This window comes from Camelina sativa, chromosome 9 (assembly GCF_030686135.1).
Source record: "Camelina sativa cultivar CO46 ecotype springtype chromosome 9, ASM3068613v1".
In the NCBI taxonomy this organism is placed as follows: Eukaryota; Viridiplantae; Streptophyta; class Magnoliopsida; order Brassicales; family Brassicaceae; genus Camelina; species Camelina sativa.
This window is the reverse complement of record NC_141888.1, coordinates 40,781,458-40,809,345: the sequence shown is the minus strand read 5'-3', so window position 1 is coordinate 40,809,345 and position 27,888 is coordinate 40,781,458. Positions and strand designations below refer to the sequence as shown.

The 27,888-nt window shown below is 40.6% G+C and overlaps 4 protein-coding genes, 2 non-coding genes and 2 pseudogenes across 7 annotated transcripts; 4 read left to right on the top strand and 4 right to left on the bottom strand.

The window, feature by feature from the left end:
* Positions 1–74: 74 nt before the first annotated feature.
* On the top strand, positions 75–3,011 carry LOC104714254 (protein SOMBRERO). Of its 2 annotated transcripts, none has more exons than XM_010431551.3 (4): positions 75–295; positions 825–1,067; positions 1,788–2,059; positions 2,146–3,011. In XM_010431551.3, the coding sequence occupies exons 2-4, from the start codon at positions 878–880 to the stop codon at positions 2,812–2,814; spliced, it is 1,131 nt and encodes a 376-aa protein (XP_010429853.1). In that variant the 5' UTR covers positions 75–295; positions 825–877; the 3' UTR covers positions 2,815–3,011. The 2 variants fall into 2 exon arrangements, with proteins under 2 accessions (XP_010429853.1, XP_010429852.1); XM_010431550.3 differs by lacking the exon at positions 75–295 and adding an exon at positions 391–570.
* On the bottom strand, positions 3,001–6,851 carry LOC104714256 (disease resistance protein Roq1). Its single transcript, XM_010431552.3, has 4 exons — positions 5,954–6,851; positions 4,697–5,789; positions 4,276–4,578; positions 3,001–4,037 (listed from the first exon to the last, which is right to left on the bottom strand). The coding sequence occupies exons 1-4, from the start codon at positions 6,586–6,588 to the stop codon at positions 3,189–3,191; spliced, it is 2,880 nt and encodes a 959-aa protein (XP_010429854.2). The 5' UTR covers positions 6,589–6,851; the 3' UTR covers positions 3,001–3,188.
* Positions 6,852–7,141: 290 nt separating this feature from the next.
* On the top strand, positions 7,142–7,213 carry TRNAK-UUU (transfer RNA lysine (anticodon UUU)). The gene has a single exon. It is a non-coding gene; the product is annotated as a tRNA-Lys (tRNA).
* Positions 7,214–7,555: 342 nt separating this feature from the next.
* On the bottom strand, positions 7,556–8,272 carry LOC147939336 (putative F-box protein At5g36200 pseudogene; annotated as a pseudogene).
* A 34-nt stretch (positions 8,273–8,306) lies between these two features.
* LOC104715986 (putative F-box protein At2g11200 pseudogene) lies at positions 8,307–8,858 on the bottom strand (annotated as a pseudogene).
* A 543-nt stretch (positions 8,859–9,401) lies between these two features.
* Positions 9,402–13,792, bottom strand: LOC104715985 (disease resistance protein RUN1-like). The gene is made up of 6 exons (XM_087465932.1): positions 13,771–13,792; positions 13,446–13,641; positions 12,276–13,362; positions 11,819–12,120; positions 11,487–11,686; positions 9,402–11,394 (listed from the first exon to the last, which is right to left on the bottom strand). Exons 1-4 carry the CDS (start codon positions 13,790–13,792, stop codon positions 11,974–11,976), a joined length of 1,452 nt encoding a protein of 483 aa, XP_087322058.1. The 3' UTR covers positions 9,402–11,394; positions 11,487–11,686; positions 11,819–11,973.
* Positions 13,793–19,463: 5,671 nt separating this feature from the next.
* Positions 19,464–19,535, top strand: TRNAK-UUU (transfer RNA lysine (anticodon UUU)). Its single transcript has one exon. It is a non-coding gene; the product is annotated as a tRNA-Lys (tRNA).
* A 2,488-nt stretch (positions 19,536–22,023) lies between these two features.
* LOC104703315 (RAF-like serine/threonine-protein kinase 20) lies at positions 22,024–27,883 on the top strand. The gene is made up of 9 exons (XM_087466227.1): positions 22,024–22,451; positions 22,860–25,792; positions 25,865–25,936; positions 26,229–26,381; positions 26,496–26,659; positions 26,744–26,891; positions 26,986–27,108; positions 27,275–27,362; positions 27,446–27,883. The coding sequence occupies exons 2-9, from the start codon at positions 22,982–22,984 to the stop codon at positions 27,643–27,645; spliced, it is 3,759 nt and encodes a 1,252-aa protein (XP_087322353.1). The 5' UTR covers positions 22,024–22,451; positions 22,860–22,981; the 3' UTR covers positions 27,646–27,883.
* Positions 27,884–27,888: the final 5 nt, after the last annotated feature.

The window sequence follows — 27,888 nt, the reverse complement described above, 5'->3', positions numbered from 1 at the left end:
AAATAATAATACTCATATATTTCTGTGACCAGCTTTGGTTTATTAAATTCAATACAAAATAGTGGCACTGATCCATAGAAGCCAAAGTTTCTCCATCTTTCTCTCTCCTCACTTTCAGCTATCTCAAAGAAGAAGAAAGAGAGAGAGAGAGAGATAGAAACCCTAAACGTCGTGCCCTTGAAGCTAAGATATCTTCAGTTTTGTAGAAATTCATTTTGCTTGCTTCATAGCTCTCTCTCTTTCATTGTCTTCTACCTCTTGCCTCTAACAGAAGCAATACTTTCCGGCCTCCAAGGTTCGTTTCTTTCCTCATCCATCATATATCTTTCATTGTCGTCATCATCATCTGCATCTACATATATATACACACGCACTCCCTCACACACCCTCATATATCATGTGTACTTTTCACTTCAAACATCTCTCTATTTTCATATCTTCTCTTACTTAAGAACAAGACTAACCTATATCATCAAACCTCCCTTGTTTAAGAAGCAGACAAAGATCTTCCAGTTTTTTAACACCTTCATGTTTTTCTTGGGCATTAAAGTTTTACTTATGTGGGTATATGTAAGAAAAGATCCATCTTTTGTTTTTAAAAAGAAAAGAAGTTGGAGCCTTTGTTCTTCATGACTATATGCATGCATTTTGAAACTAGGGTTTTGATTTTTGATCTAAATATAACTCAAAACCCAATCAATACCTTGAGATTTGTTGGATACTTGCATGATCAAACTCATTCATTGCTCAATTTGTTAAAAGTTAAAACCTTTAATTAATGTAATTTGTGTGTTCTTTTTTTTTTGGGGTTAATATTTGATTAGGGCAAAGGTCAAAGAGAAAACATATTTAATCTGCTTACAGAAGAGTACGGATAATGGAGATAGGGTCGTCATCAACGGTGGCTGGAGGAGGACAGCTTTCAGTGCCTCCAGGATTCCGGTTTCATCCAACGGAGGAGGAGCTTCTTTACTATTACCTTAAGAAGAAGGTCTCTTATGAACCAATTGATTTGGATGTTATTAGAGAAGTCGATCTCAACAAGCTGGAACCTTGGGAGCTTAAAGGTAAAATGTATATATATATATATAATCCCCAGCTGATAGTTAGCTCTTCTTTAACTATAATCATCACCACCTAATCCACACATTTAATGAATGACTATTATATACTGATCAGTAAATTATACTATAGACTATCACAATCAATATCATAAATTTCAAGTTAATTCTAGATATATAGAATATATAGAGCGAGCGAGAGAGATTACAAGGTAGATAACATTTGGGGAAGTATGTAGTTGGCCCTGCACAAGACTACAAGTTAGATGTCAAAGGACAAATACATAGATTGTGGTAATATTGTCTAGGGGTTTGTCTGTGTCTCCATGGAAACATGCAACTACTTATAATGTCATGCATTTTAAGTTTTAATCATTTCTTTTCATCCTGATCAATTATTTTCCACTTTTTACGGAACCATGAAACCTTATACGTGTGTACGTGTGTATACACCAAGAAAGAGACAAAGTTGTCTATTCAGTCATGTCTTTTAGATTAGTAACAGAAGACCAAAGTATATGACTAATCTTGACATGATAATATTTTGTATTATACCCTCAAAATAAGCCAATAGTTTTTTCACACTGCAGACAGAGAACAACCCATAGCCGTAAGCCAAATAAATATTTATTTGAAAATGACTGATGAATACGTTTTGATTTCTGATTTGTTTTTTCCATTATATTATATTTCTAACAAATTTTGTTGGTTGTTGTATATGTGCAGAGAAATGCAGAATCGGGTCGGGTCCTCAAAACGAGTGGTATTTCTTTAGCCACAAGGACAAGAAATATCCGACTGGGACCCGAACGAACCGGGCGACTGCAGCCGGGTTCTGGAAAGCTACGGGTAGAGACAAATCCATACATCTCAACAGTTCCAAGAAGATTGGACTTCGTAAGACTCTTGTCTTCTACACTGGTCGTGCTCCTCATGGCCAAAAAACCGAATGGATCATGCACGAATATCGCCTAGATGACAACGAAAACGAAATTCAGGTACAATATACAACATATCATCAGATTAAGAGACCATACTCCTGATCGAAGTACTGGATTTATCCTTTCATGTGTGTAATTTGCAGGAAGATGGGTGGGTTGTATGCAGAGTGTTCAAGAAGAAGAATCATTTCAGAGGATTTCACCAAGAACAAGATCAAGATCATCATCACCATCATCATCACCAATACATAAGCACCAACAATGATCATGATCACCATCATCACATTGACTCCAATTCAAACAATCATTCTTCTTTGATCCCACATCCTCTGGATCATCATCATCATCACATTGGACGACAAATCCACATGCCTTTACATGAGTTTGCAAACACTCTGAGTCATGGCTCAATGCATCTACCTCAGCTATTTAGCCCTGACTCAGCTGCAGCAGCTGCAGCGGCAGCAGCAGCAACCCAACCGTTTGTGTCATCAATCAATACAACAGACATTGAATGTTCACAGAATCTACTGAGGCTGACTTCTAACAACAACTATGGTGGAGACTGGTCGTTTCTGGACAAGCTTCTCACTACAACCAACATGAATCAGCAACAGCAGCAGCAGCAAGTGCAGAACCATCAAGCAAAATGTTTTGGTGACTTGAGTAACAACGATAATAACGACCAGGCTGTTGTTACTCATGACCATTTGGGTAACAGCAATGGTGGTTCGTCTTCATCTCCGGTTAATCAAAGGTTTCCGTTTCACTACTTGGGAAACGATGCTAATCTTCTCAAGTTCCCAAAGTAGATCAATCGGATTTGATGGATCTCATGTTTTTCAAATTTATTCTCTTCTTTAAGCTGTGGAACTTTTGACACAGCAACCAACTCAGTGTTCGAAGAATCTGTTTGTTTTTTCTTATCTATGATTCTGTCTTCCATTTATGATATTTTTCTCTGGCTCTCCGGGGACTAATACCTCGTCAAGCTTCAATTTTGTTCCCACCATCTTTGCACTACATAATTCATATTCAGCAAAATCCCACAAACTGCTGCTCAATTCGGATAAACGGATATGAAACAAACAGAACTAATTGAACTAATACATGTTCCTATCATTCATAAAAGGAAAAGCCAGATTGAGCATCCAACCGCAAATCCGAGTCCTTGAGCATTCATCACCTATCTAGACTTCCGGTTTTTCTTGTATCTCCGGACATGCCGAGTGACAAACGCCTTCAGGAAGTCTATATCACGATTGCGCAACTCAAGCGCTTCCTCTTCAGAGAGAGGGCCATAATTCTCTATTGACGTCCCATATAAATCCAATCTTCTGATGTCCCCTGCAACATGTGGGCGCTCAGTGATATTGGTGCATCCACGGAGATAAAGCAACTTCAGGTTTTTCAAGTTGCTCAACGTGTGAGGAAGATTTTTTAGCCTCTGGCAATCTGACAAGCAAAGGTACATGAGATTCAGCTTATCACCTATCGTTGAGGGCACCTCTTCTATCGATGTTCCTTTCAAGCCCAGTTTTACTATTCCATTTCCAAGTACTGGGAAAACTGTGACGTTGGGACAGCAACCAAGCCAGAGAGTTCTGAGTGACTCCAAGCTCCCAATGGTGTCTGGGAGATTCTTCAGTCTCTTGCATTTGGACAGCCGCAGAAGGCTGAGCCTTGAGAGACGGTCGATCCACGTTGGCACTACTTCAATTGATGTCCCCATCAGTCCCAACATCTCAATATTATCGGAAACAAATGGAAAATCTTCTATACTTGTGCATCCGTCTAGAGAAAGACTCTGGAGGGACTTCAAGTAGATGTTACACGGAAGATTCTTGAGTTTTGTGCAATTTGCCATCCACAACTTAACTAGCTTATCGAGATGCCAAAGAGAAGAATGAAGCTCGACCAAACTCTCACAGTTACTAAGACATAAACTCTCAAGACTCTTTGCTTTAGAAAGGTCTGGAATGTTAATCAGGTGCCTGCATCTACTAAGGTCCATGTGCCTTAGACTTCGAAGGTCCTGCCATACAAAAAAGCAAGATATTGGTTACTAGTGTATGATATATGATAAGATCATATCCTATGAACAAAAATAACAACCCACCAAAGTATTCAAAACAAAGAGAGCCTCCCAAAGCTGGTGTGTGTAAAAGATAACACTAGAACAATTATACTTTTTTTAAGAAAAACATCAATAACAATGAAAGACCTACTAACTACTGTATTACAAAAATTAGCCAAACGCATAGAAGTAGTACCTGAGTTCCGCTCCATAATGTTTCAACTGAACTATAAGGGAGGTTTAGTTCAACTAGATGTTCAGTCTGGAAGAGATAAGGCAGCGATTTTAGAGTGTAAGCCTCCCATCGAAGATATCTCAGTGGAGGGAGGTAGTCAAGGTCGTTAACCATGTGCACTTTACTCCCTCCAACAGTGTTATTATTACGTATTTTAAGAAATTTGAGATTGAACATCCTCTTAAACGCTGCAGGGTTAATGTTAAGCTCTGTTTCTCCAGCCATGTTGAGCAATATACTTTCAACCTCAATGTCTTCAGTTCCCTGTCGAGATAACGTAATAGAAAGTGATCAGTAAAAGCTTCATTGAGAGACTAAAAATAAACATAAAATGTTTCCCAACGTTCATGTGTAGAATTAACTTGAAACCTTCTTGTCGTACCATATTTTCAGTGAACAAGCTTTTGACATCCAAAAACTTCCACAACATTTTACGCTTCCATGGTTTTTCTTTTTTTCCTTCACAAATAATATCCTTGGCCATGTCTTGAAGTAAATCATGAACCCATAGCCTCGTATCTCTTGTCATACTGATAAGAGATTTCTCCATCAGCGTCACAAGGTTTGGTCTAGAAGAAATGACAAAGGGGTCTAGTATATTTGTCGCTTGATCCCTATATTCCCCATCGAAACAAGCAGCAACATAAAGAAAAACAATCTTTTCATGCTCATCCAGTGCATCATAACTTACTCTCAACGCCAGTGAGATAGATTTATCAAGACTATTTTTCAGTATAAACAGCTTATCTTCCCAGAATGCTATTTCCCGGCGATATAGGGATGCGCCAATAACTCGAAGCGCTAGCGGAAGACCACCAAGTTGCTCAACAACATCTAGAGAAAGTTCTCTAAATCCTTCTGGTGGATGATTCATTTTGAAGGCATGCTCACTGAAAAGCTGAAGTGCTTGAGTAGTCCTCAGAGGCTTCACTTCATAAATGTGTGGCACATCATGCTCATCTAACACACGCTTGTCTCGTGTAGTTATTATGACCCTGCTTCCTGGTCCGAACCACTCGCAGCTTCCAGCCAATGCGCGCAGTTGTTGAATGTCATCAACATCATCGAGGACGAGAAGGACCTTCTTGCCACGAAGTCTTCGCTTCATTGCATCAGGGCTGATACATCGTGCATTCAGGGGACTCTTCGGGAAGATTCCAGACATGATTTTCTTTCGCAAATGTGATTCACCATATAGTTTGAAATCTCCTTTCACGTTTTCTAGCAAGCAACGAGCATCAAACTGACTAGAAAATTCTTCAAAGACATACTTTGCAATGGTGGTTTTCCCTCTTCCACCCATACCCCAGACTCCTACCATTCGGACATCTCCGGAGTCCATTGACAAGAAAGATTCCATGACTTTCTTGTGATAACTCATCCCCACCAATCCATCTGTGCCACCAGATGACTGTGATGATAATCTGTCAGAAAGATCTTGAACTATTACCTGTATAAGCTCTGAGTCCTCTTTCCTGCGTCAATCCCAACAGATAAGACCCCATAAGTCATAACTCATAACTCTATCAAGATAGGAATTTTAGATCAAACAGCTATCGTTAACACTTGTTATACTCAGAAGATTGATCAACATAATAATGAAAGATTGATATTAAAAGAAAGACAACAAAGTAGTAACCTGCTTTTGGAATCCCAGCCAGAAATATTTCCAACTTCAGACAAAGCGGTTCTCCATCTATCCACCGTATCCAGATCATACCTCAGCTCATGATTCTTAAGAGCTTCGTAGAAGCACCCGCTTCGTCTCTTCAAGTCTGACGGATCAATTTCATAGAATATAGGTATCAATTGAAGGCGTTTCTTCTCAACGAGGTCGATCATAACCGAAAGCTCTTCCAAACACCAGCGAGAGGTAGCGTAGCCCTTGGATATAACGACGATGGCGTGTAGTGACCCAATCATCGCTTCGTCGAGTCCCTTCCAGATGTAATCGCCTTTCTGAAGTTCTCTGTCGTCGTGAAAAGGTTCGATTCCTTCACTTTTGAGAGCCTCGTAGAGATGGCTGACGAAATATTTACGAACATCTGTACCTCTGAAACTGAGGAAGACGTCGTAATTCCACACAGACCGAGACGGCGAATCCTCATCCGGCTCCGCCGCCAAAGCAGCTGAAGCAGAAACAGGAATACTACGCCGAGTTAACCTAGGCGCAGTCTCTGATTTCTTCATGAACTCGAGGAGACGGTAGCATATTACCACGAAGACGGCGAGGAAGACAAATACAATAGCCAAGTAGAAAAAGCTAACCGCCATGGAAGCAAAAAGTGGTATTTACTAGCGGCGAGAGTGGCAAAATCAAGGAAGCTTAACCGTGATTCTGGAATCGAACAAGCCATTTTATCAGAGAAAGGAAAGAGAAGCAATCGATCGAAGAAGCTTCAATGCAAATTCGACTCCTCGACGCGGTTCAATCGTACACACTCGTAATCGTAGCAATTTCTCCGTTTTTTCTTCTTGCAATTTCTCCGTTTTTAGAGGTCAAACGTAACGTTGAAATTTTGTTTTTTTTGTCGTCTAACGTAACGTAGAAAATATTGACAAAAAAAAAAAAATACAACGTAGAAAATACACTTCCCATTGTCGTCGTGAGCCCAATGGGCTTTTTAACTTTAGAACAAACGAAAGAAAGCTATACCCGTCTTTCTTCTTCGCTTTTACAGGGTTTTCTTTTGGGGTTACTCGTGAAGTAAGTAACAGCTCTTTTCTTCTATAGAGAAAATCACGGACAGAGCTTCGGTTTCCTAAAAACTGTTTTGACTTTACTTACTTCGTTTGTCAATTATGAGTTTACTCCTCTGCCATCAATGCCGTCTTAGCTCAGTGGCAGAGCGCGTGGCTTTTAACCACGTGGCCGTGGGTTCGATCCCCACAGACGGCGATTTGGTTTTTTTTCGTTTTTTTTTTTCTTCTCGTCAGCTATTTCTGCTTCTATAAACTTTGATTTCTAGGAATTACTAGTTCACGATCTTTTTACTGGTGAGCGATTCAAGTTTTCGAATCAACATTTACATCTTTAAATTGATGAAACCCTAAAGAGAGTCTCTATATGATGTCCGCTCCAATCATCTTTTTCCATGACCTTAAATCACATTTTGGCAGTCCACATATAATCCTTAGAGCTGGACGTAATTACTCTTTGCTTTAATAGTATAAATGATTAAAATGACAAAAAGAAAACTGTAAAAATACATAGAGATTAAACTTCGTAAAATGGACTAACTTAATCAACATGATTGCCTCGTGGTGTAGCCTGCTTGATTTGCACTGAGCTTGGAACATAAGGGCACATAATTACTGGGCAACCATGTTTGTATATAAATTCTCCAAGAACCACTTTTTTAAAACATCCATCCTCTCGGATTATATAAGCTGCCCAGTGCATCCCGTTGACGATTATTAGGTCTCTACAAAAAACTACAACTACTTTCTTCCCCTTGTCAAGAAAAAAACTCCCAACTTGAAACAAGGAAGTAAGACGTGTTTTCAGGTTCAAAGCTACGAACAACTTGCTCCAGGACGCCGCTTCGGGCTCAATCTTATTACTAATCCATATCTCCATCTCTAATGTATCGGATCGCTGACATAACACTGCAAGCTGCTCTTCTCTTACACTAGATAGAGACACATTATCGCGTTGGGGATAGTGAAACGGTAGATCTAGAGGCGGTCCAAATCTCTCCGTTGTGAAATCAAAACAAAGTAAAGAGAGCTTTGGGCTTTCTTCCACTCGTTCTCGGTAAAAATCCCTTCGAGATAATTTGCAAAGTGGCCTTTTTATAAACCAGTTAGTTTCCCTTCGAACAAGCCAGTAAGTATTTCCCTTGAGAGACACGTCACGTGTATAAAACCGCAAGTGCCTGTTGGGAGTGAGATGAATATCCTTCCACGAATCAGAGTTAAAATTGTAGATTTGATACTTACAACTTATTTCTCCCATGTATCCGATATCATCTTTAAAACTTCGAGTACATCTACATGGATCTCAAGATTTTGTGGCAACGACGCGAGTTCGTCTTCTTCTTCTCGTATCCCAGAGCGTACGAGTCCATGTAGCATTCGTGGTCAATGGGTTCGATCCACCTTGTTTGCCCACGATAAGGGTTCAAAACCATAAGCCTCGAATTTTTTTTTCCGGTGGTGCTGCAGCTGCATAACAACAAGCCACGGCAGTGGGAGACGCTATATATATCATCAACTCCGTCTCCATCGTTTAGGCTAACGAATTTAGCTTTTCGATTTATAAATGTTTCAACGTCGTCATCATTGTCAAGTCCACGGAAATTGAAACTCATTAGATCAACACTAGCATTGCTCCTCATGATTGCCATAAACTCTCTCTTCTTCGTTGCTGCTCTTGATTTACGGATGTGCTTCTTTGTAAAGCTCCGACGATGTTTGAACAAACCATTCCAGTTTTTGCAAGTAGTTCGCACTGCTCTAAGAGATGTTAACGGAACCTTAGAGATCACTTCCTCTACCATATCTAGTGGAAGATCGGACAGCGCCGTTATTGAATCCTTCATCTTCAAGTTAGGTCAAAACTCTTTTCGTACCTTCCGACTAGCTATACAAATAGTAAACACGTCTGGCGGCAGTTTGAAGACATATAGAGACCTGAGATGGGCTAATATTGGGCTTGTTAATCTTGAGGGCTTATTATGTGTGACCAAGACATTTCAATTTTTATTAACCTAGCGATCAACTTTATAATTAAGCATCAAACAGCAAAAACATTGATAACCATCGGGGGATTGTTCATCTCGATTGATGATAAATGCAAATGCATTCCCAAGAACAACAGCTTATAGTATATAGTAGTAGCAAAGTCAGCTTGATGAGCTGTGAAACTGCATACTCGCTGGGTTTAAAACTCAACATCACCAAAGTTTGAGCGAATCATTTAGTAATCATTGTGTATATAATATAAGAGAAGTAACGCCACAACAAAATTATAGTATATGTTTTACATTTGAGCCATAGGATATGTTGATTTAAGGAGAGGAGTCATATTATTAGTTCTGGTAAGCCTCAGTTTCTTTGCTGTCATGTGTTGCAAAGAGATGGTATGAAAACATTTTTCTTGCTTTTCACATGACAAAGAGAGCAACTGCATCATGCATAACAATAGTCCTTTCTCTTCAGCTGATTAGCAAAATGCTTAAAGAGAGCTTCCAAGGAAATAGTCCACAAGAAGCATTGGACTGTTTCAAATAAATGTTGAAAGAACCAACAAGACCGTGGAGTATGCTTTTGTAAATTAATGGACTAGTTAATCAAATATTGTTGCCTTGTGGTGGTGCAGCTTGATCGATTTGCATTGAGCTTGGAACATATGAGCACACAACTGGCGAACCAACCATATATGTCGTCTGTATATTCTCCAAGATCCACTTTTTTTAAATATGCATCCTCTCCAATGATGTAAGCTACCTTGCGCGTCACCGTTGCTTTGTCATTATCAAAAACCATGAAGACTTTCTTATCTTCGTCAACAAAGAAACTCTCGTGTTCAAATGGGAACTGAGCGTAAGTAAGAAATGTTTTCCTATCCACCGCTAAGAACAATTTGCCCCAAGACACTGCTTCGGGCTCAATCTTAGTTGTGATCCATATCTCCATCTGTGATGTACCATTTCGACGAAATAACACAGCAAGTTGCTCTCCTCTAACACTAGATAGAGTCACAATATCATAATAATAAGAGCGAAACGGGAGACTTAGCGGCCGTCCAAATCTCTCTCTTGTAAAATTCAAAACAGCGTATAAATAAACCCATTCGAGCCACCTCCCAGCAGGCACATTAGTAATATTATGAGCAAGCCAGTAAGTATTTCCCTTGAGAGACACGCCACATTTATGAAACTTCATGCCGCCGTTAGCAGTGAAAGTAATATCCTTCCATGAATCAGAGTTTAAATTGTAGATTGTGTAGATCATTCCTGAAGATCTCAAGATTTTGAGGCTACGATGCGAGTTATCCTTCTTCTCGTACCCCAGAGCGAAGGAGTAGCTGGCAGATGTAATGTCCTCACGATAATTGGTTTCGATCCACCTAGTTTCCCCATGAAATGGGTTCCAAACCACAAGCCTCGGTGTTTCTTCTTTGGTGAGGCATAACAACAAACCGCTACAGTGGAAGACGCTTGAAATATGGACTACTCCGTCTGCATTCCAATCATCATCATCTCCAGAGAAATGTTCTTCCTTTCCGTTTTGTGAGTACCCGACAGTGACTTTATATTAAAAAGACATGTACAATCCAACACATTGGTTTCTCATTTTCCTGAACAGAGCAAGACCATTTTCGCAATTTTCCTTCCTGAAGAATTCATTAATTCAGAACGTTCCACAGTACAGTCTCCGGCTCAGATATTTTCCCCCATTGAATACCATAATAAGATTAGGATACTATTATTCAGAAAGGGAAAAGCCTGAACTGAGATCAAACTGAAATCCAGATTGAGCATCCTACCCCAAATCCGAGTCCTTGAGCAGTCATCAACTATCTTGAGTTCCGATTCTTCTTGTATTTCCGGACATACCGAGTGAGAACTGCCTTGACAAAGTCCATATCACGATTGCGCAACTTAAGTGCTTCCTCTTCAGAGAGAAAGCCATATGTCTCTATTGAGGTCCCATATAAATCTAATCTTCTCATTTCCCCTGCAACATGTGGGCGTTCAGTGATATTGGTGCATCCACGGAGGTAAAGCAACTTCAGGTTTTTGAGATTGCTCAACGTGTGAGGGAGATTCTGGAGCCTCTGGCACTCAGACATGTCAAGAGATATCAGATTCAGCTTATCACCTATCGAAGACGGCACTTCTTCTATCGCTGTACCATTCAAGGACAGCGTTTCTATTCCATTTCCAAGCACTGGAAATACTGTGACATTGGGACAGTACGCAAGCCCCAGATGTTTGAGAGACTCCAAACTCCCAATGGTGTCTGGGAGATTCTTCAGTCTCTTGCATTGTGACAACCGCATTTCTCTGAGCCTTGAGAGACGCTTGATCGATGTTGGCACTTCTTCAATTGATGTCCAGCTCAATCCCAACTCTTCAATATTGTCGGAAACAAATGGAAACTCTTTTATAATTGTGCATTCATCTAAAGAAAGAATTTTGAGGGACGTCAAGTAGATATTACACGGTAGATTCTTGAGTTTCGTGCAACTTCGCATGGATAGCTTAACTAGCTTATCGAGATGACCAATAGAAGAAGGGAGCTCAACCAAGCTTTCGCATTCACAAAGGCATAAACTCTCAAGACTCCTTGCCTTAGAAAGGTCTGGAATTTCAATCAGGTTCTTGCATCTGTTAAGGTTCATGTGTTTTAGACTTCGAAGGTCCTGTCATACAAAAGAAGCAAGAAACATGTCAGATCATTTCCCTTGGCAGGAAAACAAAGACCCCCAGAAGCATTAAAATAAAAGAGAAACATTTGAACGCCAGTATATTTTGTTATCATTTAGGACTAGTACCTTAGTTCCGCTCCATAGTGTTTCAATTGAACTATCAGGGAGATTAAGTTCAACTAGATAGTCAGTCTGGAAGCGAGAAGGCAACGTTTTCAAAATGTAAGCCTCCCAGTGAAGATATCTCAGTGGAGGGAGGTAGTCAAGATCGTTAACCATGCTCATTTTGCTCCCCCAACAGTAAAGTTATTATAAATTTTAAGAAATTTGAGATTGAACATCCTCTTAAACGTTGCATGGTTGATGCAAAGCTCTGTTCCTTCAGCCATATTGAGCAATATACTTTCAACCTGTATGTCTTTAGTTCCCTGCCGTGACAATGTAAAAAAGAAAAGCAAAACAGCAATCAAAACAAGCTTAATCGAGAAACTAAATAGCCAGAGATCAGCTCTAAACGAAGAAATATGGAATCAGAGAAATAAATGTTCATGCCTAGAGCCAGCTTTAAACTTTCTTGTCTTACCATATGTTCAGTGAACAAGCCTTTGACATAGGAAAAATTCCATAGCATTTTACGCTTCCATAGTTTTTCCTTTTTCCCTTCACAAATAATATCCTTGGCCATGTCTTGAAGTAGATCATGAACCCATAGCCTCGTACTTTTAGACGAACCAATCAGAGACTTCTCCATCAAAGTTACTAGCCTTGGTTCAGATTTAAAGACAAAGGAGTCTAGTACCTTTTTCGCTCGATCCATATACTCCCCATTAAAACAACCAGCAACATAAAGAAAAACAATCTTTTCATGCTCATCCAGTGCATCATAACTTACTTTTAACGCCAGTGAGATAGATTTATCGAGACTATTTTTCAGTATAAACAGCTTATCTTCCCAGAGTTCTATTTTCCGTTGATATAGAGATGCACCAATGACTCGAATAGCTAATGGAAGACCACCAAGTTGCTCGACAATATCTAAAGAGAGCTCTCTAAACTCTGCTTGTGGACGATTCATTTTGAAAGCATGTTTGCTGAAAAGCTGAAGTGCATGGGTAGGCCTCAAAGGCTTTACTTCATAAATGTGTTCCACACCATGCTCATCTAACACACGCTTGTCCCGTGTAGTTATAATGATCCTGCTTCCTGGACCAAACCAATTCCCAGCCAAATCTTGCAGTTGTTGAACGTGATCAACATCATCGAGGACTAAAAGAACCTTCTTGCCACGAAGTCTTCGCTTCATTGCAACAGAAGTGATACACTGCGCACTCAAGGGACTTTTTGGGAAGATTTCAGACAAGAGTTCCTTTCGCAAGTGTGATTGACCATATTGTTTGAAATCTCCTTTCACGTTTTCTAGAAGGCAACGAGCATCAAACTGACTCGAGAGTCCTTCAAAGACATATTTCACGATGGTTGTTTTCCCAACGCCACCCGTACCCCAGACTCCTATCATTCGGACATCTCCAGAGTCCATTGATAGGAAAGGTTCTATTTGTTTCTTGTGAGAACTCATCCCCACCAATCCAGTTGTGCCGTCTGATAAATGTGAGTATAATCTTTCAGAAAGATCTTGAACAATTTCATGTACAAGCTCTGAGTCCTCCTTCCTGTAATCAAGCCAAGCCAACAACAGATAAAAGACTTGATCACATCATCAAGAGACAGTTTGATTTGATGAAGAACAATGAACCTGCTATTGGAATCCCAGCCAGAGATTTTTCCAACTAGAGCCAAAGCTCTTCTCCATACATCCACAGTCTCCAGATCATACCTCTGCTCATGCTTCTCAAAAGCTTTGCGGAAGCACCCGCTTCGGATTTTCAAGTCTGACGGATCAATGCCGTAGAATATAGGGATCAATTCAAGTGCAAGGCGTGTATTGTCGGCTAAGTCGAGTGATACGATTCACCAAGCTTATTTCAGGAAGCAGAGGAAGTCGCCAGCTCAGCAGAATTTAGCCATTGGAGGAGCTGACGTGGACGCAAGTGGAAGTCAAACAGAAGACTTGAACTGACGAAGAGGGTTGCCGTTAGGCATGGGAAATTGTATAAAGTTGAGAGTCTGTTCTCATTTTGGGGATTATGTTGTTTGTCGTTGAGATTGTGGCCAAGCGATGTGCTTGTAGAGATCTATGTTGATCTATTTGTGATTCCGTTATCCATACTCTTGTATAACGAGTACTCTTTCGTATTGTGGATTACAATCTCTGTAATTCATAGTTTCATTCTAATATCATATTGAATTCAGTTTGAGAAGGATCCTAAATCTATCATTGGTGCGGCGTAACTGCGATTGAAGCTTCAACGCGGCAACGATGGCGACGATGGATGAAATTGACAAAACAGAGATGATTCAAAGCCCGGAGTTTCAGGAGAATCCCGATAAAACAGCTCTGAAGTTTTTACGCTGTGGTTATTCGCGAGTAGTACACACAATCTCAGAACACAGAGAGAAGTTTGATTCCTTAGAATCGACACTATTGGAGATGCAGCAAACCTTATCGCAGCTCTCGAAACAGCTTGGGAAACGTCCGATTCAAGGCGAATCATCGCAACAAGCTCCTCAGGTATCGTATTCTTCAGATCCCTATGTTCGCGATGCTCAAAATCCCTTGCCGTTAGAGAATAGGTCGAGTTTGCTTCGGAAGATTGAGATGCCTGTGTTTGACGGTTCTCATGCGTATGATTGGTTCTCTAAAGTAGAAAGGTTCTTTCGTGTGGGTCGTTATTCGGATGTTGATAAATTGGATCTGGTTGCTTTAAGTTTGGAAGGAGACGTTTTGAAATGGTTCAATTGGGAGATGACTCGCCGTGAATTCAGATCTTGGGATGAGTTTAGGCGACGTTTGTTCTTACGTTTTGGTGTGGCGAGAGAGGATACTCCGGGGAATAGATTGTTTGCTATCAAACAGACTAGTTCTGTATCTTCTTATGTCACGGAGTTTGAGGACTTATCGGCTCAAGTGTTGGGGTTGGATGACTCGCATTTGGAGCAAATCTTTTATAATGGTCTGAAACCTGAAATGAAGGAGGTACTGAAGATGAAGGAACCAGTGGGTTTAGAAAATCAGAAAGCTGTGGTGTTGCGAATGGAAACAAGCTCATTTTGTCAAATACTAAGTGATAAGAACAGCAAAGCCGTGGTGACACATAAGCCTTTCACTTCTAAACAGGTGACTACTTATACACAACCCCGATCCTTGTTGTTACAAAATGGAGTTGCTCAAGAGCCTGTTCAGCAAAATCCTCAAAAAGCTGTACAACCGAGACAGAGACATACTGCAGAAGAGCTTGACGCAATGAGAAGTAAAGGAATCTGTTTTAAATGCAAAGGGAAGTATGTTCGTGGTCATGTATGCCCTCTTAAAGAACTACAGATTCTGACAGTAGTAGAAGGATTCGAACTAGAAGTGTTGGATGAGGAGTCTTGTGGTACAGAAATGGAGCAGTTTAATCGTGAGGCAGTCCTGTGTTGCTTATCCTTGAATTCTTTCATTGGTCGTCACTCTCCTAAGACTATCAAGTTGATCGGGTGGATTGGTAGGTCCCGAGTGGTGATTATGATTGATTCCGGAGCTTCACACAATTTTATTACTCCGAGGGTGGCTGCCAAATTGCATTTGAAGGTGTCGATGGATACTAATATGGAAGTGTTGTTAGGTAATGGTGCATCGGTACACGGTTCCGGTACTTGTAAGAATGTACAGTTTCAAGTATCTAGTGTTCATTTCAGAACTGACTTTGTATCTTTGGAGTTGGGTGGTGTGGATGTTATATTAGGTATGCAATGGTTGGAGACTTTAGGTACTTGTGTGGTGGATTGGAAGAATCAGGAATGGTCTTTTATCTATGAGGGCAAGCCAGTGAAGTTTGTGGGAGACACGTCGTTACACGCTCCACCACTATTAATTAAACCGTTTGCTGTACCTACACAACCTGGACGTTTAGAAGGAGCTTGTCAGTTGTTGGATTCCGCATCTTCTTTTAACACATCAAAACAGGTTCCTGTAGAAATAGCCTCGGTGTTAGAAGACTTTGCTCCAGTTTTTGCGCTGCCAACAAGCTTACCTCCAGTGCGAGGTCAAGAACATGCGATTGTTCTTAAGCAAGGGGTACAATCCATTACGGTTCGTCCTTATCGATACCCCCATGCTACAAAGGAAATTATGGAGAAAATGGTGGATGACATGCTGGTTGCAGGCATCATCCGTCCGAGTAGTAGCCCGTTTTCAAGTCCTGTCTTGTTAGTAAAAAAGAAAGATTCCTCTTGGAGGTTCTGTGTTGATTACAGAGCTTTGAATCGAGCTACAATACCGGATAAGTATCCTATTCTTGTGATTGATCAACTCCTTGATGAACTTCATGGAGCTGTCATTTTTTCAAAAATTGATCTACGATCTGGTTATCACCAAATCAGAATGCGAGAAGAGGACATTGCCAAGACTGCTTTTCGCACTCTCGAAGGTCATTATGAGTTTCTTGTGATGCCTTTTGGCCTTACTAATGCACCAGCCACTTTTCAGGCTTTGATGAACAAGGTGTTCAAGCCATTCCTCAGGAAATTTGTCTTGGTGTTTTTTGATGATATATTGGTGTATAGTGATAGTTTAGAGTCGCATGTAGAACATTTGACAGTGGTGTTGCAGGTGTTATTGGACAAGCAACTGTATGCTAACGCGAAGAAGTGTTCATTCGGTGAAGTTCAGGTTGAATACCTTGGCCATATTATTTCTGCAGCAGGAGTTGCTACGGATGCAGCTAAAACAGAGACTATGTGGAATTGGCCTATACCGGTGAATATCAAACAGTTGCGTGGGTTTTTGGGTTTGACAGGTTATTATCGGAAGTTTGTGAAGGGTTATGGTACTATTGCTAAGCCATTAACGGATCTGCTTAAGAAGGATCAGTTTCTTTGGTCAGAGAAAGCTCAGTCTGCTTTTGATGCTTTGAAACAAGCTATGGCATCTGCACCGGTTCTGGGTTTACCTGACTTTGATAAGAAGTTTCTTTTGGAGACAGACGCCTCGGGTACAGGAGTTGGTGCTGTGCTGATTCAAGATAAAAGACCTTTGGCTTATTTTAGTCATGGCTTAACAGCACGTGAACAGCTCAAACCGGCGTACGAGAGAGAACTGATGGCGGTGGTGATGGCTGTACTTAAGTGGAAACATTATTTGATGGGGAATAAATGTGAGATACACACGGATCAGCGGAGTTTGAAGTTTCTTTTGGAACAGAAAGAAGTGAAACTTGAATATCAGAAGTGGTTGACTAAGTTGTTGGGTTTTGATCTTGATATTGTGTACAAACCGGGGGTGGAGAACAAGGCGGCGGATGGACTTTCCCGTATTCCTCATTCTACTTCCGCATTACTACTAGCCATCACAGTTCCTTCAGCGATACAGCTAGTTGATCTTTACAGAGAAGTGGATACGGACAGTGCTATTCAAGGTATCATTTCTCAACTTCGTAATGGAACATTGTTGGGAACTCATTATCATGTGGTGGATGGTCGTTTATGGTACAAGAAGAGATTGGTAATTCCTAAAACGTCGAGTTTGATTCCTGTGATCTTATACGAGTATCATGATAGTAGCATTGGTGGTCATGCGGGAGTGTTGAAAACTCTGAAGCGAGTGCAAGAATCATTTCAATGGGAAGGGATGCAGAAGGATATTCAGAAGTATGTTGCAGCTTGTTCTATCTGTCAAACTCATAAGTATTCTACATTGTCTCCGACGGACATGTTGCAACCGTTACCTATCCCTAAGGCAGTTTGGGAGGATGTTTCTCTTGATTTCATTGAAGGTTTACCAACGTCAGGCGGTATCAATGTTATTTTGGTGGTCGTGGATAGGTTGAGTAAAGCAGCTCACTTTATTGGACTGAAACATCCTTTTAAGGCGTTGGACGTGGCTAACAAATTCATTGACGAGATTGTCCGCCTACACGGGTTTCCAAGAACTATTGTGTCAGATCGTGATAGAACTTTTGTGGGAGAAGTGTGGCGTGATTTATTCAGGTTATCCGGAACAAAGTTGAAGTTTAGCACTGCATACCATCCACAAACGGATGGCCAGACAGAGGTACTTAATCGATGTTTGGAGACTTACCTTCGGTGCTTTGCTTCAAGCCATCCTCGTACTTGGCAACGATACTTAGCCTGGGTAAAGTTCTCTTACAACACTTCATTTCACTCAGCAATTAAGACTTCGCCCTTTAAGGTGGTATATGGCAGGGATCCGCCACAGCTGATTAAGTTTGAACCGGGGTCTACTGAGAGTTGGGATTTGGAGGTTCAGCTGCGAGAACGTGACCTGATGTTATCTCACATACATCACAACTTACAACGAGCACAGGACATTATGAAACGCACTGCTGATAAGAAGCGTCGAGAGGTGGTGTTTGCTGTAGGTGATTGGGTTTACTTGAAGCTACAACCGTATAGACAGATGTCAGTGGTTCGCCGAACTCATCATAAGCTTGCAGCTAAATATTTTGGTCCTTTTCGTGTGGTGGAAAGAATTGGTGCTGTTGCCTACCGTTTGAAGCTACCTGATGGGTCGAAGATACACGACGTTTTTCATGTTTCACAGATTAAGGCAGTGGTGGGTGATCATCATCAGGTACAATTTGTTGCTCCACCTGAGACTGTGGAAGAGGATTTATTAGTTCCGGAAGCTATTGTGGATGTCAAGTTTGAGGAGGTGGGTCGTCGCGAGTTCTTGGTTAAGTGGCAGGATCGCGGTTCGTCAGAAAACTCTTGGATGCTTTCAAAGGAGTTTGTGCAGCTGTTTCCATCATTCAAGCTTGAGGACAAGCTCGTTCTCCGGGGGGAAAGTATTGATACGATTCACCAAGCTTATTTCAGGAAGCAGAGGAAGTCGCCAGCTCAGCAGAATTTAGCCATTGGAGGAGCTGACGTGGACGCAAGTGGAAGTCAAACAGAAGACTTGGACTGACGAAGAGGGTTGCCGTTAGGCATGGGAAATTGTATAAAGTTGAGAGTCTGTTCTCATTTTGGGGATTATGTTGTTTGTCGTTGAGATTGTGGCCAAGCGATGTGCTTGTAGAGATCTATGTTGATCTATTTGTGATTCCGTTATCCATACTCTTGTATAACGAGTACTCTTTCGTATTGTGGATTACAATCTCTGTAATTCATAGTTTCATTCTAATATCATATTGAATTCAGTTTGAGAAGGATCCTAAATCTATCATCGAGCATAGCGGAAAGCTCTTGTAAGCACAAGTGAGAAGTAGCGTGGTCCTGGGAAATTACAAGGATGGCGAATCGTGACTGAACAATGGCTTTCTCAAGTCCATCCTAGATGAAATTGCCTTTTTGAAGTTCTCTGTCGTCGAGAAAAGTTTTGATTCCTTCGTTATTGAGAGCCTCATAGAGATGGCTGACGAAACTTCTCCGAACATCTGTTCCTCTGAAACTAAGTCGTACTCCCACAGAGACCGAGACGGTGAATCAGAAGAAGAAACAGGGATACGAGGCTGCGTTAATAATCTAGGCTTCTCCGATTTCCTCAGAAACTGAATGAGACGGCATAGTCCTCCCAAGAAGACGAATATAGCCAAGTAGAGTAAGCTAATCGCCATGGAAGCTAAAGAATGGCGGAAGAAACATCTCACGGAATGCGACTCAAGGGTTTCTGGGTTCTTTCTTATTTCCTAAAACTATTCCATTGTCATCAAATGCCGTTTTAGCTCAGTGGTAGAGCGCGTGGCTTTTAACCACGTGGCCGTGGGTTCGATCCCCACAGACGGCGCTTTATTTTCTTTTCCTCTGTTTTTTGCTTTTTCTACTTCCAAAGTTTTGTGTTCTAGTTAATCTTCTTAAGAAATCATTTGCATGAAGATGACTGTATTGCAAGAAGAAATGTGCTATCCAACACCTTGGTTTCTCAGTTTATTGAACTAAATCGGAAGGTTCCACAATACGGTCACGGTGTATATATAGCTCTGACATGCTTTCGGATACTAGTTGATGAGCTTGTTAAGGGAAGAGCAACTAACATAACGGTCATGTTCACAACTTCACAAGTGTACTTCTCTGGCCCCCGTTTGTTACTACCCTCTCAGTCTCATGGATCGAAGATAAGTTCATTAAATTATGTATTACTTACTCTATAAAAAAACATCTCACGGAATGCGACTCAAGCCTGCTTATCCCATGAACAACGTTTCAAGAGGACATCGAATTCTAAGAAAACGATTTTATCTTTATACTCTATCCCATCAAACACTATTTTGTCGCGTTCTTGGTACAACCACACACACTTGGAGAACATAACAATGTATGAAACTATGAATCAACCAAACAAGTATTTGAAACATATCCATGTCAACCAGGCATCGTGGTCTGGTGGTAAAGGAACCTCGGCTGAGGCGCCCGCCACCCGGATTCGATTCTGGTCACCAGGGAATTTACAAGCGGACTTGCTCTGGCGCCGCAGACCACCAGTTCCAGGGGACCCTTAAGTGGAGGCTTAAAAATCCCTGGTCGCGGGCTTAGGCCCAGTGGACTAGTCAGATCACTGTGTGGTCTGGATACTGCGTCTAACAAAAAAAAACATATCCATGTCGAACAGCATCTTCGTAAACCTCCATTGCTTTTGTTAGGTTTCCCAATAAACAAAGCACCAGCTTATGTGCTACTGATATTGCCGATGTTTTTAACTAGGTGGGAGTCATAAGGAGATATAAAAGCTAAGAGCCCCAATTTCTTATCCTCTCGACCGTTGCAAAATTGAACGACGCTTTATTCCTCGAAAGCAACGACATCGTTTGTTTTCAAATGATATGGCAGAGGAGAAAAATATATATATATATATATATATTTTTGTTGTTGTGGACATTTGTGTATAAAAATTTCCTGACGGTGTGCGTTGACAAAACAAACACATAATATTTTCTTGACGGTGTGCACATTTTTATAGTATACCGTATTTTGTTGGTCCAAACCGTTCACTTCGAAAGAAAGCAAAATCAAATTATTCCGTGAGCCCCCGCCGACCAAGTTTACTTTTATTTTTAAAATTTATATAACAATGCAAATTATTATCTTGCCACCGCTTGAATAGTATATTCTGATTTAGTACTCTTACAAAATCCATAAAACTCACGAGGTGTTGATGAATCTTCAAAAATTTGTAACAGTTATAATATTTGTTACATTTTCAGTTACAATCCAGCTGTTGTTAAGGTGCAAGATATACTACATGCTTAGAAAAAAAAAGAAACATATTCGTATAGTCAAACGTTTTCATGGCCACGGTGGACCGACCACTCTTTGTTCTACGTATTGTGGGTCCAATCATTACCGTCCCATTAGCATTGGCGGTTTTTGAAATTGTAGCCTCTCTAAACCATAAACGATAGAAGAACAAGATTTGGTCGTAGTATTCCATCATAAGATACATTATCCTCATTTTCGTACGTCAAACAAACTCAATCGAACTCATATACTCAAAGAATTCTTATCTATTTGGCAAATCACTTTTTTAATCAAGTGTTACTTTTTTTTTTAACCATTGAGCCACAACAGACCGGTCCATTAGTCTAAATCCCTATAATCGTAGAGAGCGGAACTCAATCCCTGGAAGTGTTACTCCCTCCGTTTCATAATATAGGATGTTTAGAGAAGTTTTTTTGTTTCATAATATATGATGTTTTCAAATTTCTATATAACTTTTAGATTAGTTTAATACTTTATATTATGCAGTTTTATTTGTGATTGGTTAAACTTTTTTAAAGTGGTCATTTCTTAATCTGCGTGCAATACTCAAAACATCTTATATTTTGAAACGGAGGGAGTACTTTTTTTTCTAACAATATCACAGTTCGTGATTAATTTCTCCTAAATAAGAGCTAGAAAACAATGTTCTTTACATTAAAGCCACTTGATAAATTTACTTTTGAATTGAAGGAATTGAAAAAAAAGAAGGAGTTAACATATTTTTGTCAGCAATTTACCCAAATATTTAAGGTATCAAAAGTCAACCCTTTTATGATAGTAAGATCTGGTGAACTGGGAGATTTCTATTTAATGCAAACGATATACATACAATCAGAAGCTAGAGGCTCTCAGATTCACATCACATGCACTCGATCGATATCTGTTGACAACTTGACATTATTCTATCTTGACCGTCCAAGTCTCACATTTTCTCAAAATCAACGGTTGATGTCGTTCTCCCGTGTATAGACTGCGTAACATGCGATTGAATACTGAGCTGATCACCACATAACGAATCTAGGCACTTGGCTAATAAGATCAATAAATATGAACAAAAGAGTAATTCCTAAAACTTTTAAGGGTACTTTTCGAATTTCAATCATTTTGACCAGATTTGGATTTTCTCCCTTTTGTTAATTAAAACTATTTTGAATAAATTTTTTGTTCTTAAGGTAGCCGACAAATCTGGCTTATATTAATATTTTAATTGTGATTTTAAAGATTTTCCAAATTTTAGTAAGCGCTCAGGGAAAGGCCAGAAAAAAAAACGAGAGAAAGTGAGGGAAAAAAAAAATAAAAAGTTTTAGGGTTTATTTTATTTTATTTTTTTGTAATCTGTTCTTCCTCCTTCTCTGTGTACTACTTGATCGAGAGCATCAGCTTAGAGACGATTGCTTCAAGTGTATTGCTGGTTCGATCAATTCCTCCGTAAGCTTACTCGCTACAGGTTCGGGAAGACTTCTTCACTGTTCTATCTTTTTTTTTTCTTTTTTTGAGTCGTTGTACTTTCCTGAAGCATTAGATTTTTGGGTTTTGATTTCAATTTCTTATAAACTATTCTGTAGCGTTGTAAAAATGGATTGAATCGTTGTATCGATTGCTTTAGGGTTTTGGGTTTTTGTGGCGTAGGTTAGCTTTTGATCGAGTGTTTTGTTTTCCTGGGGTTAGTTCGAAATCAAATTCTCGCTGAGAATTCTCTGTAGTAGTCAAAGGAAGAATCATGTTTTTAGGGTTTTAGATTCTGACTTCTTATCTGAAGAAATTGATGCATGTGAAATTTTTCCCTTTTATTAGAGTTTCTCGATGATTCAATGTCTGCTTTGCTACAACTTATATCTTCTTTCTTTCATTGCAGCTTAATGTGTAACTGCATCTCGACCGAGCTCTGAATTGGATTTACTCTCTCAGTAGTGTAGTAGTGTGCTATGTCAGATTCGTCATACAGGTCTTTCAATTTGTAGGATTTGTATTGTATCCATGGATAAACCTAGACATCAACAGATTTTTCAGCACTCCATGGAACCTGGATATGGAAATGAGGCTGTTCCTCAACCGTTTATCCCTGATCAAACAGGGGGCACTAGTGCTGCTAATGTGCGACCTTTCAATTCTAATGGTTCAGATGTTAAGCCTGTGCATAACTACTCCATTCAAACAGGTGAGGAATTCGCTTTTATGCGTGATCGGGTCATTCCTCAGAGGTCTTCGAATCCCAATGCACCTGGCGACATGAATTATACCACTGGTTATATGGACTTTAGAGGCTTGATTGGGGGGCTAAGTCACACAGCATCTGAGTGTGCTTCAGATGTCTCTAGGTTCAGCACTGTGGAGAATGGCACCAGGGATAATGAGAGGACAAACTCTTCGGTTCACGAGTTTGGGAATAAACTTGGTCATGTCCAGTCAGCACCACAGGCTTCTATGACTAAAGATAGCAGTGTAGGAAATTTACAGGGATACGCTTCTTCTTCAGCCTCAGGTAGTGTTACAGCAAAGGTGAAGATCCTTTGCAGTTTCGGTGGGAAAATACTTCCACGTCCAGGTGATTCAAAGCTTCGATACGTTGGAGGTGATACACACATAATTTCCATAAGAAAGGATATATCTTGGCCGGAGCTGAGGCAGAAAATCCTTGAAATTTATTACCAAACACGTGTTGTAAAGTATCAGCTTCCTGGTGAAGATCTTGACGCGTTGGTGTCTGTATCATGTGAAGAAGATCTCCAGAATATGTTGGAAGAGTATAACGAGATGGAAAACCGTGGGGGTTCTCAGAAGATTAGGATGTTTTTGTTCTCTATCAGTGATATGGATGATGCTCTTTTGGGGGTTAACAAAAATGACGCCGACTCTGAGTTTCAATATGTTGTAGCTGTAAACGGCATGGACATTGGATCAGGAAAGAAGCCAATCCTTCATGCGCTGGACAGCTCTTCAGCAAACAACTTAGCGGAGCTTGATGTACGGACCACCAAGGGGATCAATACTATTGCTGGAGATGTTGGAGGAGTTGGCGCATCACAGTCGATGCTAGATGGCTTCCAACAATCATCCGTTCAGCAGTCTGAGTCTATTCCACCAAACTCATCGCTTTATTATTCTCAATCTATTCCACCGAATGCTACATATCAGTTACAGCAATCTGTTCAGCCAAGTTCTGCTCTTCACTATTCTCAGTCCATTCCCCCAGGTTCCCCTCTTCAGTATCCCCAATCTATTACGCCAGCCTCCTCTTTCCAGTATCCACAATCCATCACTCCGGGTTCTGCCAGTTCCTATGGAATATACCCGCAATATTATGGGCATGTGGTTCAACCTGGACAAAAAGAACGGTTTCCTCTGTATCCTGATCACAGTTCTAGTTACTCCGCTATCGGGGAAACTACCAGTTCCATACCGCTCCAAGGGCATGTCAATCAGCAAGTTGGCTGGGCTGAAGGGTATCCATACCCTGGCACCATACCCCAAAGCTCACAAGCGCTAGTTGAGGAGCAAAAAGTAGTACCTGATATGAAAGTTCGTGAGCATGTTGAGCCTGAAAAACGTAAAAATCCGGCAAATGATCACCAGAATCCTCCCCGAATAGATGATATTGAGGTGAAGAATCACAATCTGGTCCGGGAGGTGTCAGCTGCAACAACTGCACCTAGCCAGGAGTCACATTTAGTTCCCCCTAGTAGAGACCCATGGCAGGATACTCTTGCGAAGCCTGCTACATACCGTGATGCTGTTATTGCTGGGCAGGTTCCTCTATCTGGTAATGAAGATCAGCTTTCAACTTCAAGCAGTACCTGTGGCCCTGTTCATAACGACTCTGAGTCAAATTTAATTGATCTTAACTATCCAGAGCCTGTGCATTCTCCCGAGAGGGTATATTGTTCAGAGAGAATACCTCGTGAACAGCTAGAATTGCTAAATCGTTTTTCGAAGTCTGATAACTCACTAGACTCTCAGTTTGTATCGTCTCAGTCACAAGCAAACACTGCACCGCAAGATTCGGGAAAAGAAGGAGTTGGAAAGCCTCATGACGAATTTGAGACTGTTAATGATGATGCCACTCACCAAAAGCATCAAGATGTGGAAAAAGTCTTTGAAAAGGTTGGGATATCAGATGAAACTTTGAAATCCGAGCCCCTGCACAAGATTGTAAATCCTGACGATGCAAACAAGAACAGAGTAGTCAATGGGGCAGATACTGAAGTTGGTGTTTCTAACTTGGGCCATGTAAACGCAGCCATGAGTCATGTTATCCCTGAAGAGCAAGCTTCTACTCATGCTTCTGCTTCGCTGCAGGGAGATATTCTTATTGATATCAATGACCGGTTTCCTCGTGACTTCCTTTCTGAAATATTTTCACAGGCAATCTCAGAGGATACATCCGCTGTCCATCCATATCCTCACGATGGAGCTACTGTTAGCATGAATGTGCAGAATCACGATCGTAAAAATTGGTCATATTTTCAGCAGCTGGCTGATGAACAGTTTAGCCAAAGAGATGTTGCAATTGACCAAGCTGATTCTCGCATTCCATCTGACCGTAAAGATGGTGGAGAGAGCTCCAGATTGCCTCATGTCTCGCCATTGAGTAGAGATGGTATTTCAACAAACCTTGCCAACCCTCAATTGGCTTTAGGTCAAGATTATGGGGGTAATTTTTCTGAAAGGGACGCTGGTGGCACTAGCACCATTCTCCCTGCTCTAGAGGATGAACAGATGAAGGTCACAGAGAGTGAGGAATTTGGTGCTATGGTAGAGAATCTGAGGACGCCGGATACTGAACCAAAGGTATGAGTTGTAGCAGTTTTCATTTTATGATTTCCCAAACCACTATTTTTCTGAATAGGATAGAACTTCTAGGATGGAAAGACCGAAACAAGGCATGCTGCGCTTCCTCCACTTGGCTCAGAGTTTGATTACAGTGGCTTGCAGGTACGAAAACTTTGAAAATAAACACGTGATAAAAACTTTTACTATCTTTGCATGGAAAATTCATTGTTGAGGTCCATATCAGTGGTTCTTACAGTTTCAGATATGTTGGTAGAATCAGCATTATGTTTATTCCCCGGCTAGTGTGCTTGCATTTAGTTTCTTATTTTTGTCTGTGCGTCTGGTTTCACACTCATTACGATAGTTCTGTCAAAACTTATCTGCTTCTATCTTCCTAGTGTTCTACTGAGCTATTTTTCCATGTTTTTGTTTACATATTCTAAAATGTTACTAGATCATCAAGAATGAAGATCTCGAGGAGTTGAAGGAGCTTGGTTCTGGTACTTTTGGAACGGTGTATCATGGGAAATGGAGAGGATCAGATGTCGCTATCAAGAGGATAAAGAAGAGTTGCTTTGCTGGGCGGTCATCAGAGCAAGAGAGATTGGTGAGTTGTTTGCAGTCCATGTCTTATGCATTTCCTTTTTTACGATGCCTAAAATTCATGCACCCATGTTTAATTTATCACATTATGCTGGTTGATGTATATCTGAATTTTTAGACTGGTGAATTCTGGGGGGAAGCTGAAATTCTTTCAAAGCTTCATCATCCGAATGTGGTAGCATTTTATGGTGTAGTAAAAGACGGGCCTGGGGGAACCTTGGCGACTGTGACAGAGTACATGGTTGATGGTTCTCTGAGGCATGTTCTGGTCCGAAAGGACAGGTAAAGTTCCACTTATTAGGTTTGATTGGTTTCAGTTCGTTTTACTTAGATAATCTTATCTATTTTCTTTCCTTATATTATCAGGCATCTTGATCGTCGCAAGAGACTAATCATTGCCATGGATGCTGCATTTGGAATGGAATATCTACACTCCAAAAACACTGTTCACTTCGATTTGAAATGTGACAATTTACTTGTGAACTTGAAAGATCCTTCTCGCCCAATCTGCAAGGTAACACGGTTTGTTAGACCCTCCCGTAGATGAATTTAGTTCAATACGATGTTAGAATAATCCAAATTAATATCCACATGCTATTCTACCCCAGGTTGGTGACTTCGGTCTGTCAAAAATCAAGAGAAATACATTGGTATCTGGTGGTGTACGTGGAACCTTACCTTGGATGGCACCAGAGCTTCTAAATGGGAGCAGCAGCAAAGTTTCAGAAAAGGTAAAACATTAATACGATAAGATGCTCGGTGAATGTCAAATATCTACTTTAACTGAGATGAATAGTGTGTTTTGTTTCTTGAGATGAGGATATTGCATGGCCTGATAGTATACACTGTCTGAGAATGCAAAAAAACTATAAGATTTGTCATATTCTTTGCCTGCAGGTTGATGTTTTCTCTTTCGGGATCGTTTTGTGGGAGATTCTAACCGGTGAGGAACCATATGCCAATATGCACTATGGCGCCATAATAGGTGCGTGCAAATAACTCACGTTCTATCAGATTTCTGACTGATCATTTTAAGAGGATGCTAATGACTCTATTGTGAAAGTACAGGTGGGATAGTGAACAACACACTGAGGCCAACTATACCGGGCTTCTGTGACGATGAGTGGAGAACACTTATGGAGGAATGTTGGGCGCCAAACCCAATAGCAAGACCATCTTTCACAGAGATAGCTGGTCGCTTACGAGTAATGTCATCAGCAGCAACTTCAACTCAATCCAAGCCACCCGCTCACAGGGCTTCGAAATGAAAAACCTTTCTTTTTTATTATGTGCAGTGAAAAGAGAATATAAGTCGATTACAGAGACTCCAATTCTTTATACTTTTCGGTTTGGGGTTTGGAGAGAGATATTCTCGACCCTGTCCTCCTTTCCCTTTTCTACTCTTTTAACAAAAACAAACAAAAAAGTTCGAAAAAATTTATTCGAGTTGGTCGAAATTGTTGTCACATGTCTTTGTTGAATACAAATGCATCTCACTTTTACATCTATAC

What these genes read in the sequence shown, in the direction of transcription:
- LOC104714254 (XM_010431551.3), top strand. Translation starts at nt 878, where the DNA reads ATGGAGATAGGGTCGTCATCAACGGTGGCTGGAGGAGGACAGCTTTCA. An exon ending in GGAACCTTGGGAGCTTAAAG is followed by an intron (nt 1,068 to 1,787) that starts GTAAAATGTATA and finishes GTATATGTGCAG; the next exon opens with AGAAATGCAGAATCGGGTCG. An exon ending in ACAACGAAAACGAAATTCAG is followed by an intron (nt 2,060 to 2,145) that starts GTACAATATACA and finishes TGTAATTTGCAG; the next exon opens with GAAGATGGGTGGGTTGTATG.
- LOC104714256 (XM_010431552.3), bottom strand. Translation starts at nt 6,588, where the DNA reads ATGGCGGTTAGCTTTTTCTACTTGGCTATTGTATTTGTCTTCCTCGCC. An exon ending in GGCTGGGATTCCAAAAGCAG is followed by an intron (nt 5,790 to 5,953) that starts GTTACTACTTTG and finishes GGATTGACGCAG; the next exon opens with GAAAGAGGACTCAGAGCTTA. An exon ending in GCTTGTTCACTGAAAATATG is followed by an intron (nt 4,579 to 4,696) that starts GTACGACAAGAA and finishes TTATCTCGACAG; the next exon opens with GGAACTGAAGACATTGAGGT.
- LOC104715985 (XM_087465932.1), bottom strand. Translation starts at nt 13,792, where the DNA reads ATGCCTAACGGCAACCCTCTTC. An exon ending in GGCTGGGATTCCAATAGCAG is followed by an intron (nt 13,363 to 13,445) that starts GTTCATTGTTCT and finishes GCTTGATTACAG; the next exon opens with GAAGGAGGACTCAGAGCTTG. An exon ending in GCTTGTTCACTGAACATATG is followed by an intron (nt 12,121 to 12,275) that starts GTAAGACAAGAA and finishes TTGTCACGGCAG; the next exon opens with GGAACTAAAGACATACAGGT.
- LOC104703315 (XM_087466227.1), top strand. Translation starts at nt 22,982, where the DNA reads ATGGATAAACCTAGACATCAACAGATTTTTCAGCACTCCATGGAACCT. An exon ending in CATCAGAGCAAGAGAGATTG is followed by an intron (nt 26,382 to 26,495) that starts GTGAGTTGTTTG and finishes CTGAATTTTTAG; the next exon opens with ACTGGTGAATTCTGGGGGGA. An exon ending in GCAGCAAAGTTTCAGAAAAG is followed by an intron (nt 27,109 to 27,274) that starts GTAAAACATTAA and finishes CTTTGCCTGCAG; the next exon opens with GTTGATGTTTTCTCTTTCGG.